This window comes from Heliangelus exortis, chromosome Z (genome assembly GCF_036169615.1).
Source record: "Heliangelus exortis chromosome Z, bHelExo1.hap1, whole genome shotgun sequence".
NCBI classification, from domain to species: Eukaryota; Metazoa; Chordata; class Aves; order Apodiformes; family Trochilidae; genus Heliangelus; species Heliangelus exortis.
Genome location: NC_092454.1, coordinates 59,931,062 through 59,946,299, shown reverse-complemented (window position 1 = coordinate 59,946,299; position 15,238 = coordinate 59,931,062). Strand labels below are relative to the sequence as shown.

General features: G+C 43.5%; 1 protein-coding gene across 2 annotated transcripts; it reads right to left on the bottom strand.

Annotated features, from left to right (window-relative positions):
- Nucleotides 1-643: 643 nt before the first annotated feature.
- On the bottom strand, nucleotides 644-14,139 carry SMU1 (SMU1 DNA replication regulator and spliceosomal factor). Of its 2 annotated transcripts, none has more exons than XM_071730095.1 (13): nucleotides 14,007-14,139; nucleotides 13,558-13,768; nucleotides 13,320-13,472; nucleotides 12,669-12,779; nucleotides 11,775-11,903; nucleotides 10,475-10,594; nucleotides 9,993-10,109; nucleotides 9,661-9,788; nucleotides 5,291-5,417; nucleotides 3,865-4,032; nucleotides 2,993-3,145; nucleotides 2,223-2,363; nucleotides 644-1,078 (listed from the first exon to the last, which is right to left on the bottom strand). In XM_071730095.1, the coding sequence occupies exons 1-12, from the start codon at nucleotides 14,030-14,032 to the stop codon at nucleotides 2,265-2,267; spliced, it is 1,542 nt and encodes a 513-aa protein (XP_071586196.1). In that variant the 5' UTR covers nucleotides 14,033-14,139; the 3' UTR covers nucleotides 644-1,078; nucleotides 2,223-2,264. The 2 variants fall into 2 exon arrangements, with proteins under 2 accessions (XP_071586196.1, XP_071586195.1); XM_071730094.1 differs by lacking the exon at nucleotides 644-1,078 and adding an exon at nucleotides 1,396-1,534.
- Nucleotides 14,140-15,238: the final 1,099 nt, after the last annotated feature.

Below are 15,238 nucleotides of genomic sequence, written 5' to 3'. Positions count from 1 at the left end.
TCCAGAGAGAAAAGGTCTTCCTAGACTACATTAAAAAACTAACATTTATGTTTTTAAAAAAATTTATACGTGTTAAAAGAAATTTAACATTTTCAAGATGGTACTTCTGTGCCTGCTGTCAGTGATTTTACAAATTGCATTTGCAACCCATGTACGTAAGTTTTATTATTGCCCTTTGTACTTATATATGTACTTATGTATGTATATATATATGTAAGTATAAGAACATCTCACTTTTTTGTCTTGAAAACTTAATGCAATTAACTCTGAAAGTCTTAAATAAGAAGCGTAAGAAATGCCAGATTTTCTCATATTTTAAAACCAGAGACTGTATTTTGATTTTTAAACATTCAGGATCCTGACAGTTTTGATACAACTACTTTTCTTTTAAAGAACAATATATGATACAGTTTACACTGAGGAAGATTAATAGTAACACTGAGGATTAGCAGCTGTGTCATCTGAAGGCAAAATGAACCACAAGTTGGATAATATTAAGCATATTTTGTCAAGATTTTCTCCTTCAGCAGAAGTATTAGTTGCCAGTGGAGCAGTATTAAAAAAGCAACAAGCTGACAGCTGACGTATTACTGTCAGATGTTTCTGGCACACCAGTGACTTTTTGGCAGGAAAAATAACCACCTTTTGCCATCTGAAAAATAACTTTATTGCCATATCTAAGAAGGTAAAAATACAACCTAGGAATTAATACAACCTAGGAATTATAGCTGAACATAGGACTAAACACTGGAGTTGTAGCGAACAAGAAATGCTGTGTCAGAAGCTGAATTTTTTTTGCATTTCTTTGGACCAATATGAACATAGACCAAAGGACCTCAGTCACCATCTGACAACCAGTATTTTCATTAGAAGCATGCCCTTTAAATGAAGAAGTTACATAAAAGTTATTTAAATTTGGAACTGATTCATTAATTCAAAGAGAAAATTATTACAGTTTGAAAGATTACCGCAGCAGGAAAGCACCCCTCAACAGATGAGGACAGGAATCAGTGTGAAGATTGAAATCTACAAGTATTTGTGTCATTGTTACAGACAAAACCTCATTTTTTGCTTCATCCTAGAAAAAACATGGTCAGAGGTTAGAAGATCCTTGTGTACATTCACAACAGTCTGCATAAGTTAGGATCTCAAATAGGAATCATCATCTGCTCCAAAGTGAAGGGTCAGAAAGCTTATTGTTAGCATAGTGTGAGACCTAAGTATCACCTTAATTAGGTCAACAGTGAATTAAATTTAAAAAAAATCTTACAAATAACTATTTAAAGCCTAAGTATGCCATGCCCTTTTGGGAAAACAGGAAGCAAAACTTGGTAAACTGGAAAAAAAAAATCCCACCAAAACAACTGCAGGATGTGCACCATCACAGCACTAGGAACTCGGCCTATGTAAACTGGTTTTTGCATGCTCTAAAATATTGATCCCCTGAGGCATCATTCAATTAAAGCTGGTCTGAAGCAGCTTTATGCTATTATACACCTTGAGGAAGAGGGCCCAAGTCACAATTCCTTTTAGCCTGGAAGTAAATGAAAACACACACACAAACAAACAAAAAACTGAAACCAAAAAAACACCCCAAACAAACAAACAAAAAATAAACACACACAAAAAAAATCCCCAAATGTATCTCACTGCCACGTTAGGCAGGTTTATAACAGGAAGTGCTGGGAGATGGGGAAGAATAGTTCTGAGGAAGATGTGTGACATCACTTAATATTTGTAATTGGAAAAAACTACAGTGAAAACTGATCACAGCAAAATCCACTGAACTAAAAAAAGTCTCTCCCTTCAAGCTGAAGACATCTGCATTCCAGGAAAACTTTGCCTTTGTTTCAGCACTGAACAACAGACAGGCTTCCCATTCCACATAATTTACTCAAAGCATTTTACTGTCATTTACTGGTTGCTGCAAGTCAGTGAGCACTTTTAAGTGTGTACAGTTCCTACTTTGTTCAACTTATTATAAATGCTGTAAGAAGAGTAAAGACTTCAGGAGACAGAAAAAAAAAACGTCTCTGAAGTTGCTTCAGATTATCTGGTAAAAATAAAAGTATTTAAAATTACCTGATGCTATATTTAAGCATCTATCTACCTAGCTTTAGACCAAGAAGTAAAAAGGTCATTCTCTGGAAACCTGAACTGAAAATTGAGCAAATATCACACTCTGTGCACTTAGACCTTGTTAACACACAAACATCAATAACCTGCAATTAACAGGCACACTTCACAGCTCATGTGGAATCAAGCTATGGCTTCCACAGCTTGAGGAGGCCATCTTCACTGTAAGTGGCAATCAGATTCTGGTGGGGGTGATGGGCAATGCCAATGACATCTTTCTCGTGAACCTAGGGAACAAGCAGAAAAATGGATCAGGAGACTCTTCCTTTAGCAGATTCAAAACAAACACTCTCTTCAAACAAGAACTAGAGGAAAGCTGGACTGAGGATTAACATGCTATGTGTGTATAGCAAAAGCAGACAAACACACTCCCCTGATGTTGTGTCCCAGTTGCAAACAGTTTTTGTGATATAGCAGTTACTTTCTGTTGGCAAAGCCAAGGTTCAGGTGAAGATTTACATCCACTGAAATCCACAACATCTGCGTGTTCCCCATTAAATTTAGACATTCAGGCTGGTATTCCTCAGTAGTTTAATGAAAGGAAAATTTAAGCCTGTCCGTGCTGTCAGATTCTTCATTAGCCAGGGCCCAAATCAAGATGTGCTCTCGTTCAACTAAGTTTGAACCAAATCAGTCTTGGCTTCATGGGCAAACATTTTCATAAATTCTAAATTTAAATGGTTCTTAAAAAAAAACTCAGGACAGACTACAGCCAGGTGCTTGTTACCAATCACAGCTGCTAGAGATTAAAGATTTCTTGCTACAAGACATCTCTTTACAGACTTCTTATAGGCTTCATATATGATGAACATCCTTGAGTTTAGAACTCTGCAGAAGCTCAAATATAAGAACTTACAGTCAGAGTTCTCTCCAGCTTGCCAGTCACTGTGCTGAAGCAATAGAGCACAAAGTCTTCACCAACACAGTAGATCCATTCGCCACGAGGTGAAAGTGCACAGCAGACAAAGTCACCACCTTCTCTCTTACCAGAGCTGAAACTTCTTACAATCTGGTAAAGATACACAAATTATTATTTGGCAGGATTAAACTGTGGCACATCACTTACATGTTCAGGGCAAAAATATTTAGGTAGTACTAAGTCTGTTTACAACAGGATCTCTCCATAGTTGCAATCACTTTTTGTAATTCAAACTGGAAGGCTGGAGCACCTCTCCTATGAAGACAGACTGAGAGTTGGGGTTATCCAGTCTGGAGAGGAGAAGGCTCTAAGGAGACTTTATTGGAGCCTTCCAGTATCTGAAAGAGGCCTTTAAGAAAGCTGGAGAGGAGCTTCGTAGGATGTCAGGAGGTGATAGGGCATGGGGGGAATGGATTCAAACCAGAGGAGGGTAGATTTGGATTGGCAGTTAGGAAGAAGTTCTTCACCATGAGGATGGTGAGACACCAGCACAGGTTGCCCAGAGAGGTGGTGGAAGCCCCATCCCTAGAAGTTTTATGGCCAGGCTGGACAGGGCTCTGAGCAACCTGATCAAGTGGGAGGTGTCCCTGCCCATGGCAGGAGGGTTGGAACAAGGTGATCTTAAAGGTCCCCTCCAACCCTGAAAGTTCTATGATTCTAAGCTGTTCTATAACCTGGGTACAGAATAGTTTGTCATTGAAGCAAACTGGAGAAATCAGGTTTAACCCAAATCTAGGCTATTAACTATGTTTTTGGCATTCTTGAAATGCCTGAGAGAGACTTGAAAGGAGTCCAGTAAGATCACATACTTGTCCTTGCATGTTCATAATGACGACAGTATTTGATCTGTTGCAAACAACGAAGTGTTCTGGGTTTTTAGGCAGCAGAATTACACTGTTCACAGTAATGTCTGTCCCAGCAGTGCTGCCAAGAGATTTGAAGGTGTTTGAGCACTCTGTTGTCTTCACATTCCAAACCTAATATGAAAAATAAATGCAAAACCAATTAGCTCTAAAAACATCGTTCAGGATACAAGATTCAGATTTTTTAAGGCTTCTGAAAGGAAGTATGAATTCCGAAACCTGTAGTTTAGAGCAGATTTTAAAAAAACCTAAATTATCATATCTATTTTGGAGTGTAGATACTGTGAACTATTTCACAACAATTGAACCGAAAGTGAATTTCCACAATCCCAATTCAGCCTGGCTCCCTCCCATTAAGCATTCCCTGAGGGGTGAGTCAAGACTTCCTCTCTGGTTTTAGCTGGTATCTATGAATATGAGTGCAGAGGCTGCAAATGCCATTTTCCTTACACAAGACAGACATGAAAATCGCTGAAGAAGCAAAGCCTCACTGATACATCCCAGCAGCTTAGAGCTGCTTCAGGCACAACAACAGGCTGTTTTCATTGTTCTAAACAGGAAACAGAGCTGCTTGTTTAATAGTTAAATAAAACTTAACTCAGCACCTGTGGAGTATTTTTGCTGTTTATATACTACACAATAAAATGAAAGATGCCACATTTTATGGTATTGCCACAACTGAGAGTCTGCATAGCAAAGAGTGCAAGTCCCAAGTAAAGCCCCATTAAATATGAGCAGCATTCATCATACTCTCCTAGGCCACATCTATAAACTGGACCTGTTTACCCATCCCTTATGCACAGCATCAATGCCCTACTTAATGTCACTATTTCTGTATTAATTTCATTTATGATTGGTCAGTAATGCCCAATACACAAAAATGCTTTACCCCTTGGGACTATTACTACACTGGAGTAGTTCCACCTTTTGCTAAAACTAGAAGCCAAGTCTATCACTCCTACAACCAGTTTAATTAATGCTCTATTAACTAGCTTAGGCGGCAAGGGACTCCTAAGCACCAAGAAATTAGCAGGTGTCCAACAAAGTTAGCAAGAAAACACCAATATTTCAGACCAGGGAATTCCTACATTCTAGGACAAGAGGTGTCCCAGCCAAATCTATTTCTAGAATAAAGCAGGGGCAGGCAGGAGTAGTGTGCTTATGCCCCCCTTTCATAAATAAAGAACAGACTCTGCAGCAGCCTGTAAGCATGGTATGAAACTTTATGAGTTCTCATTTACACCAGTCTACAGCAAAGATCACAAGCAGACTTTGTTACTGCAGATAACACCTTCTCCAAAGACTGCAGCAGTTCTAACACATCAGGTACAACATGCAAATGAATGTGTTATTTACAAAGGTAGTATCTTACCTTCACAGTGCCATCAGAGGATGCACTGATAATATAGTGGCCATCCTGGGTAAAAGTAGCTTCATTGACAAAGGAAGAATGACCACGGAATTCCTTTAAAGTTTTCCCAGACTTTAAGCCATGAATCCTGCCACACAACAGAGATCACAACTGAGTGAGCAAATGAGGTTATTCTGAACTGGCTTCACTGTATTTTAAAGCTGAGACACCTTCATTAGGCAACAACTTGAAATGCTAAGAATCCACAAGTCTTTATTGCAAGCCCCTTTCATCAAACACAGCTGTGTTCCTGTGAAAAGCTCAGGGAAATACCATCCACCCTCAGCCTTGTGGGCCTGTATGTATGACAGGCTGTACCTCCACAGGACGATGGAAGGAGAAACTATGCAGCTGACAAAAGATACAGAATTAAGTTTGGAGGTCTCCAGTCCAACAGACTCAACTTTATGTGAGGTCAGCTTGCTTATGGCCCTGACCAAGGCCCTGTCTAACTGAGCTGAGAAAAATTATTTCCTTACATCCAGCCAGAATTTTTCTCTTTGAAAGTTGCTGTTACTGCCTGCTTTTGTGCAACTCTGCACAAGTCTGCTCAATCATCTAAAAGGAATTACACTGGTAATCTGTAACAGCCTTAAATCGTAGTACCTCCTGGCTACAGAAATACGTTTTTTAAGCAGAAGTCTGAAGCCTTAAGAATGAAATTCCTTTTTCCATTTGAAGCTTGCTGGCCCCGATTCAACATTCCGTCAACTATTTCAGTTGAAATTCTTATGCTATAATTCATATATATCAGGGTTTACACAAATTAACATACCTCCTTAAGAGGTCTTGTAATGCCTGTTCACTGTGCAGTTGCCTTCAGATACACATTTCTTCATTTTTATGTAATGCGGTACCATTGGTACCACTGGGTTTAATGGTACTGGCAAGAGCCTGAAGCCATTAAACACATTACAGAACCCTGTTTAATTAAATATGAAGTCTAGACTGTCATCAAGCACTGGAAGAATCTGACTCACACATCCTGCAACTCAGTTTTGAGAAAGACAGATGAGGAAGTTGGAAGCCTTGACAAACCAGACAGACTGAGAGAAAACTCAGGATGTTGAGAACACACAAGTTGTTTCAGAACCACCTCAGGAATCAGAATCAGTTGGGGTCTCACTGATTCTGCAGCAAAGGACCTGGCAGCAGGCCCAGGGGAGAACTAACTGAGGAAACCCAGACACACACCAGATGCACTTGGAGAGGCAGTCTGCTGATCACATTCCCTGGAGCTTGGCAGAGGTGCAGCTCCCCCTGCAGGACTGAGTCCACTTTTAGGCCTCCAGTAAGGGGCCACTAAATGGCCACAGAGCTGGACCACATGATGTGCAAGGAAAGGCTGAGAGTGCTGAGTGTGTTCAGCACAGAGAAGTGAAAGTTCAGGAGCATCTAACTACTGTCTTCCTTGAAAATAAAAAAGTTTAACAATTATTACCCAAGTCAGAGTAAACCCAAAGAAAAATAACTGTGAACTAGACAAAAGTGATCTAAGCTGCTTTCAGGAAAGTGCATAGCAACAGAAGGGCTTTGTTGCAATCCAAATCTCAGCAGTGATCAGATTTCACTCAGTAACAAGACACTGAATGGGGGCAGGATCAGAATTACAGCACTTCACAAGTGTTAAGCAACACTTTCCAGATGCTAAAAGCTGCAGAAACAAGGGTGTGATGAAGCTGCTGCCTGACTGGTAACTTAGATTAGAATAGTTTGAGTATTTTTGTGGTAACTTAGATTAGAATAGAGTTTGAGTATTTTTGTGACTATTTGTTAGAATTAAAAATTACAGTAAGTTTTCATTCTTGCTTTTATCCACTCTTGTAACAACACTGGAATAAAAACAAAAAAGTCCTTACTGGAAACACCTGAAAACCTTTAACTACTTGGTTAACATCACTACCTAACAATTTCTTACAGAATCAGATTCTTCTCAGAGGTGCACAGCTTAAGGACAAGAGGCAAAGGGCACCAGTTACAAAGCAAAACAAAAGGTCTTTCCTTAGGCCCAAACTGGATTTTCTCAGAGAGGGTGGTACAGCCCTAGGACAGCTGCCAAGAGAAGCAGTGGGGTCTCCACCCAGGGAGATTCTGAGACTCTGGCTGGACACTGAACTGCAAGGCTGGTTGTGCTTCCAGAAGCATATTGTGCTAGAGACCTCTAGAGGCACCTTCTAAATTCAGCTTTGGTAATTTATGCCTAGTCTGCTTTACACAGGTTGCAGATGCTTGAGCTTTCATAAGAGCACAGGTGCAAGCCTAACACCTTCATACCTGCCCCACAGTGATCCACTGCTTTACCATGTTGTTGCTTAGCAGATTATCTGCACGCCAGGCAAGCTGCAGTAACTCTGTGCATGTAAGTCTTAGCACCAGGAACATGCCCAGTAATGCTGAGTTCAGCCCAACTACACTGAGAGGGAGTGGATTTTCTGCACAGACCTTGTTTCTAACCACTACAACTGAGCTGACTCACTATCAGCTTACTAAACTACACTGACTGTGCACCAAAGTAACTCCAAGGTTGGTAGTAAGATTCAGCTCCTATTCCTGCATTCCCAAGATCTCAGATGCTGGGTCTTCAACCTCATAACCAGTTTTGGAGCCCAAAAGCAGTACCACAGACATTAGAAAATTGAACCATATAAATTGGTAAAAAACCCCACAGTTCATGTCCCAACACAGTGCTGATGCTCTACACAGCAAGGGATGGTTTGCCTGAGAAATGGAAATGCCCAAATCAAAACTGCAAAGACAGCCTGGAGAAGTGGGAAGTATCTTTTGGGAGTAAAAAAAAAAAAAGTGATCCTTCCTCAATGGCCCTTTTTCATCACTGAAAGAAGTTTTTGCTCTTGCCAAGGTAACTGTATAAACCACCTGGCAACATGATTTTCCTCTATGAGATTCCAAAGCAGTGGTACATGTCAGAGAACTGCAGAATAAGTTAGGCAGGAAGACACCTCAGAGCACCCTGTTTGGCTGCTCTCCTCAAAGCAATGTCAACTTTGAAGTTCTCCACGGCCTTGTTCAATTTAGCTTTGAATGTCAAGGGCTGAGATCTTCCCCCAGTCTGACCTAACTCTTTCAGCACTGTGTCTTTCACAAGGGAAAATAAAGAAGTTTTTCCTTACATACAATCTGATTTTAACTTCCTGGAGGTCGATCCCTTTAGGGACTGTGCACTTAGGAAGAGTATGGCATTGTCTTTTCTATGACTACCTTTGGACTGGGCAACCAGGTCTCTTCCCTGCCAGTCAGGCCCAGCTCTCTCAACCCTCCCTTATACACCATGTACCTCCACAGAGATACTCATAAAAACCCAACACTCTAGAGCACAGCAAAGACCGCACTGCCATTTTGATACAAATTGTAACTACTGCTCTTGAAATTCTCAGGGCCCATCTTCAGACTGCTGGGAAGACCACACTCCCAGAAAACATTTGCTTTAGGTCCTTCTCCCTCTTGTTCCCATTTTTAAAAGGAAATCTCTGGATCCAAGAGACACAGAGGTGTGGATCTGGGGCTGGGATTACACAGATGGATTCATGGTGTGAAGTGGGACAAGAACCCTTTTACAACAAGAGTATGAGTTAAGAAAGGAAGAAGCAACAGGATGCAAAGTGATTGCCCCTGAATGTGGAGATGCAGCTTATCTCCTCTTACACATTTGTAGCTCACAGGGACACACAGATGCAAGCCCAAGGAAAAGCCATGATTACTACTAATGGAGATTCCCAAGTACTTCTGGAAATTTTGTTCTGTTCAGCATTGTATCAGAAGGAAGCAAAGCAGATGAACCAACACACTTAAAGTGGGTCTCAGAGAATTTCTTTAGAAAGGAGAAAAAAAAGAGCTGCAATACTGCTTCACAAGGAAAATTAACTGTGTGTCATGTGGTCTCTCTTAAGGCTAATGAGTCCAGTTAGGCTGTTCAGGCCACTTCAGAAATTATGATCATCCTGTTATCCTCAAATCTTATTTACCCTAAGCTTATTATAAAAATTTCATTATAAAAATTTTATTTTTGAAGGTCAAAACAACAGTTTCTTTAGCTATGAGTCTCCCACAAAGAAAATGTGCAAGGTCAGTGTAAATGAGAGTAGAGCAGCACCTGACCCTTAGCTCTGAAATAATGCAAGTTAAGCAAGGTGAAAGGTCACACTGTCACACTGTTCCTCTCCAACACCCCAGCAGTCTCCAGTGGCATTAAAACTCAGTGCAAAAGGACCAAACCACAGCTGAAATGAATCTATATGCAAAAGTTTGACTGCTTAATGAAGAAATCCTGTTTTCTCTTGTACTGTAGCTCACACATCTCTAAGTTTCTTTACCTTATTGTCTGATCAAAAGAAGCACTCAGAATTTGGCTGCTGTCTTTAGAAAAACTGAGGCATGTAACACCTTTACTGTGTGCTCGCTCGAATCTTCTCAGACACTGACCACTCTGGATTTTCCACACCTGCAGAAACAGCAAATGGAAACAGAAGTGATAACATTGTTACAGCACCACGGAAGTTTAGACATCAGAGCCAATACTTAACCACTGTAAGTAAGCCGTGCTAAACTTAATTTGACTTTATATGGGATTGCAACATTACTGCACCTGCAAGTGAATTTTTCTGGTAACCACCTGTATTAACACCTTGTAAAATAAGATTTGTACCTTGATCTTTCCATCTTGTGCTCCAGTTGCCAACATTTCTGTATCTCTGCTGAAGCACATGCACAGCACTGCATCGTCCATCATCATGAAATTATCTTGTGCCTGGTACTTCAGATCCTAGGGGAGTGCAGAAGATCCACCAGTCAAAATAGTGAATTCAATGAAATGCATTTTAAGCAAAGTACTGGAAGTTTTAACTTTGGTTACATTTTATAATCTCTCACCAAGCAGGCCTTATAAGGCTCCATAATGACAGGGAAGTACTATTTTGGAGGCAACAATGATGGACCAGTAAGATTTAAAAAAGTAACCAAAGGGAAGCCTATAAATAACCACACTGCTAAAAGATGCCAGACCCATGGATCACCCAAGCAGTCAACATTCTCAGACTGACAGTCCCTCAGAAATTAAAGCAAACATGAGGTGTAACACCAAAGAATAAAACCAGGTGCTCTCTCAGTGTGAAATGAGGTGCAATTTACCTTCCTGATCTTTCCAGTAGTGAAGTTCCATACTTCAATGAAGCCATCAACAGAGCCAGTAACCAGATACTGCCCATCAGGGGAAAACCGAGCACACTCCACGTGCGACTTCTGCCCAAACTGTTGGAAAGAAGAATATAAATTAAGCCTAATAAGCAATTTAAAAGAAGCAACCAATTAAAACAAAACTGTAGTCTCATTTTGGTGGCAAAATTACAGTATTTTCTAGAGTTGACACGTTTAAAGTACAAATAAACCCTGTAAATACCTACATATTAGCACTTCAAAAAACCAAGCAAAAAAACCCTCCTTTTGGATATGCTAATATCATGAAATTTGCATGCAGCACTCCATGCTAACAGCAGCAGTTGGGATGGTGATCTTTCTACTTCTGTTTTTGCAGTGAATGTATACATTAGGTAATATCTTTGCAACATACATCCTCAGAACACTTCAGAAATTTCTGAAGTGGTACAAGTTGCTTCACTGGAAATGATGTTTCTCCAGGGAAATCTTCACAGTGAATGTTTGGTAGTTTTCACATACAATTTTTAAATTTTTAAATTTTTTTTAATACAAGTGTTCGTGGGAACTGAGTACAGAAAAGAGTGTTCATCAATCAATACAAAAATCTATGATCAGTACTGGTAAACAAAACAAGTTCTAATGAGGCATTTTTACCAAGCTACTGCAGAACACAGCAAATTGATTCAGAAGTTCCAACTCATGACTTCTGAAAAAACTTTATCTTCTGTTTACTGTAAGAACTGGTAGAGCTGCTGCAGTGAATGAACACTTCTCACTGAAGTGAATTACTTGGTGGAGCCAAAAAGCCTTCACAGCAGGAAACTGCCTACTACATATTGTGAGTGCTGCAGGACAACAGTGTCACTACAGCACAGTTGTGCTTTCCTCTTTTGAAATCTGTATGATAAAAACCCTTAAAAAAAGGACATACTGATCATATAAGACACCCAGTATGTAGTAGTTCATGATCAGAACTTAGGTTCACAGAAGTTTATACACCTGCATGGAAGTTTAAGACAGTTTAAGTATTTCTTCACACAACTGAGGAGGGTGACTAAGCAAACAAGTTCTGAAAACTAAACGATCCTAAACTGTACAAGCAAAGAAACAATTAATGAATTTATCACATTCACAAATATCATCATCACCCAACCTTGCCATGGGTCTCAGGAAAAGCCTCCTGATGAGATAGAGCATGAAGAAGTTAAAAAAAAACAACCAACCAACCAAAAAAAAACCACAGATCAAAGCAAACACAGCATCACAGCATTACCTTTATATGTCTGCTCAGCTGTGTAGGGAACTTCTCCTCTTCTACATCTTTCACAGCTGCTTTGCCTCGGAACAAATCAATTGTCATACCTGGAGGAAGCAGTCCCTGATGCTGCTGCCATTTCAGTGCCTTGTGAAGAGATGAAAGCCACACAGTAAGGTACAAGCTGACACATTTTCCTCAGGGAAACTACCTTCTAATTAACACAATACTGCAACAGTTTCTTGTACCCTTAAAATTGCACAGTTAGAGAAAAACATACTACACATGATTACTTGACAGAAAGCTTTTCAGATTTTGCTTCCTAACCCACAAACACAACAGAACACTGGCCCAAAATGATTTCTGCAAGTGAGAATGACCCAGGCTCACACCCCTCATCCTGCCTTCAGCACACAGTTTACCTGCCATCTTGCTTTACTTTAAATTACCCACACTGTTGTCTATTTGCCTGGAACTGCATGCATTAAAACTGAAAATGCCACATAAGCTTTCTTGGAAGGCACAGCTCATTAAACCCCTTCAACAGAGAGCTGCCTTCAGTCACACAGGTGAAAGCAGTGTTTGCACAGAGTATCAATTAATGCACTCTGAGAATTAGGAACTGTAACTAAAACAGAAATAGTGTTTGTTAGTCTGTACACTGAAAATAATTCTCTTAATGTACTATTTACTCTATGGGAAAAACTCTACTGCTAGAGAGCAGATTCTCCCTCCCACCACTGGATTCTTGCCACATGGAGAAAACACAATTTCCAACTCCACCACGGGTCAGTGTGCTGTATTTCAGCTTTACTTGTACATCTGGAGAAACAACTCCATCAGCTGTTTTTGCATGGCAAAGATCTAAACAAACAAACAAACACGGCTACTAAACCATTTTTCAGGAATCACCTGTCCCAGAAGTGCCATGAGACGAGATGGAGGCACCACACTGACTTCTCCAGCTAAGGCCTGTGCAATAGCAGCTCTCCTCTTCTCCTTGCTGCTTCCATCAGGGTATGCCTAGGCAGAGGAAAAGCCATTCCTGTGACGTGATTATTCTAAACTTTTTACTGCAAAAACACACAAAGGAAGCGCCTTCCATATTAATTTTCCATTAGGTCTTCAAAACTGTCCTTCCCTTTCACACCAGCCCCTGACATATTTCAGATATGGCTTTGCTAAAACCATCAGACTGACATAATCAGTCAGCAGGTAGCTCTCTTGGTAGGATTTTTGCTCTTCTTACATGACAACAATCTTGTTTACAAAATACAGTTCTTTTCTGCATACGTAAGACAGGGAACCAAGGCACAGATGTCATCCTGTGGCATGACAGAAATATAAACTCCCAAACTCCCACCTGGAGAATACTTCAAAACCACTGCCCTGCTGCCTTGTGATCAGCTATCACATGTCCTTTGCCAAACACTTCACAACAAACCTAAAGTCACCAAACTGCACGTTCTCAAGCATCAGACCAGAAAAGATACCATAAAGCCATCAGCAACTTGGGCCTATGCTTGGGATCACTGTGAGCTCCTGAAGAAATGTGTAACGTACCTCACGAGGATCAAAGTAAGACCTGGCCAGAAGGTTTTCCAGGTGGATGTACCGCTCTGGCTGGGTCTGTTTAAGCATGATCATGGGGTCTGTTTGTCTCAGAAGAGACCTGGCAGCACCAAGTTCACGGAGCTCAATCAACTCCAGCACAACCTGCATCAGGAGAAAAACATTTGCATCAGCAAAGAGTAAGTGTAAAACCCTAAAGAGAGGCCACAAAGGGCCCGCACTCGCTCACCTGTTCGTAGAGATCAATGAGGGTCTTGTCGGGCAGCTTCAGCGACTGAATGGCTTGCAGCACGGTGTCCCAATGCCCGCTGTTGATGTCTGCCACGAAGCTCTCAATACTGTCCACAGTGTTGAGGGACACAGTGGTTTCCTCCTGAAGGGTGGCGAGGGCTCGGTGGAGGCTGTTCTCCTTCAGGTACTGCATGATCAGCCGGATCACACTGCAGGGGAACAATGCGCAGTCACGGCGCCAGCTTCACGGGCTGCCCCTCCGTGCTGCCCTGCCCAGCGGCCCGCGCAGCCTCCACGACCACCACCGCCCACACGGCCTCCCTCACCATTACCTCAGGGACAGGCCCTCCCCGCGGCGGCCCCTTACACCCATCGCTCCCGTCGCCCTCCCGGCAAACCCCGGGCACTCCCCCGCCGCCCCTCCCTGCCCCCCGCCGCCACACGCACTCGGAAGACTCGATTTCGATCGACATCTTGAGCGGCCCTGCCCGCACCCGCAGCCACCTCCGACACAGCCTCCGTCACTTCCGGCCACACGCTCCGCTGCTTCCGGTCGGCGCCAAGGCGGGCGGCCCGCCCCTCCCTCCTGATTGGCTGCAGGCGTGACGTGACGGGAAGGGGGCGGGAGGGGCGGCTGGCGGGAATACCGGCGGCGCGCATGCGCAGTGGGGCACTCGCCGAGCCGTGGCAGTCGGGAAGGGGTGGGGCGCCCCCTGGCGGCGGCGGAGGGGCAGGGCGGGGGTGGGATGGGGGGGGCACCGGGAGAGAGGGAATGGGACGGGACGGGACGGGACGGGACGGGACGGGACGGGACGGGACGGGAGAGACAGCAGCCCCCCTGATACCCTGCAGCCACCCTGCAGCCACCCTGCAGCCACCCTGCAGCCACCCTGCAGCCACCCTGACACCATCCTGACACCCTGCAGCCACCCTGCAGCCACCCTGCAGCCACCCTGCAGCCACCCTGCAGCCACCCTGCAGCCACCCTGCAGCCACCCTGACACCATCCTGACACCCTGCAGCCACCCGGACATCCTGCAGCCACCCTGTCACCCTGCAATACCCCTGCAGCCCCACTGACACCCTGCAAGTACCCTGACACCCTGCAGCCCCCCTGCAGCCACTCTGCAGCCCTCCTGCAGCCTCCCTGCCCCTTGCAGCCCCCTTGCAATCCCCCTACAGCCCCCCTGCATCCCCCCTGCCCCTTGCAGCCCCCTTGCGATCCCCCTGCAGCCCCCCTGCAGCCCCCCTGCCCCTTGCAGCCCCCTTGCGATCCCCGTGCAGCCCCCCTGCAGCCACTCTGCAGCCCCCCTGCAGCCCCCCAGCCCCTTGCAGCCCCCTTGCAATCCCCCTGCAGCCCCCCTGCAGCCTCCCTGCCACTCCGTAGTCTCCCTGCCCCCCTGCATCCCCCCCGCATCCCCCATGGCGGTGAGGCAGCAGCAGGCAGACACAGGGTGGATTGGAGGGGGATTGCTGGGGAGCCGAGGGCCCTGCTGAGTGGACAAGCAGGGCTGAGGTGTGTGGAAAACAGCATCAAAGCTTGGTCCCGGTGCTCACTCAGGAGTGCCTGTCAGTTCTGGGAAATGATGGCATCAGGTTTGGTTTGGGGTTTTGTTGTTGTTTTTTTTTTTGTGTGTCCCTCAAAATAGCAGCACTTGAAAAAGAACAGCCACCTCAGT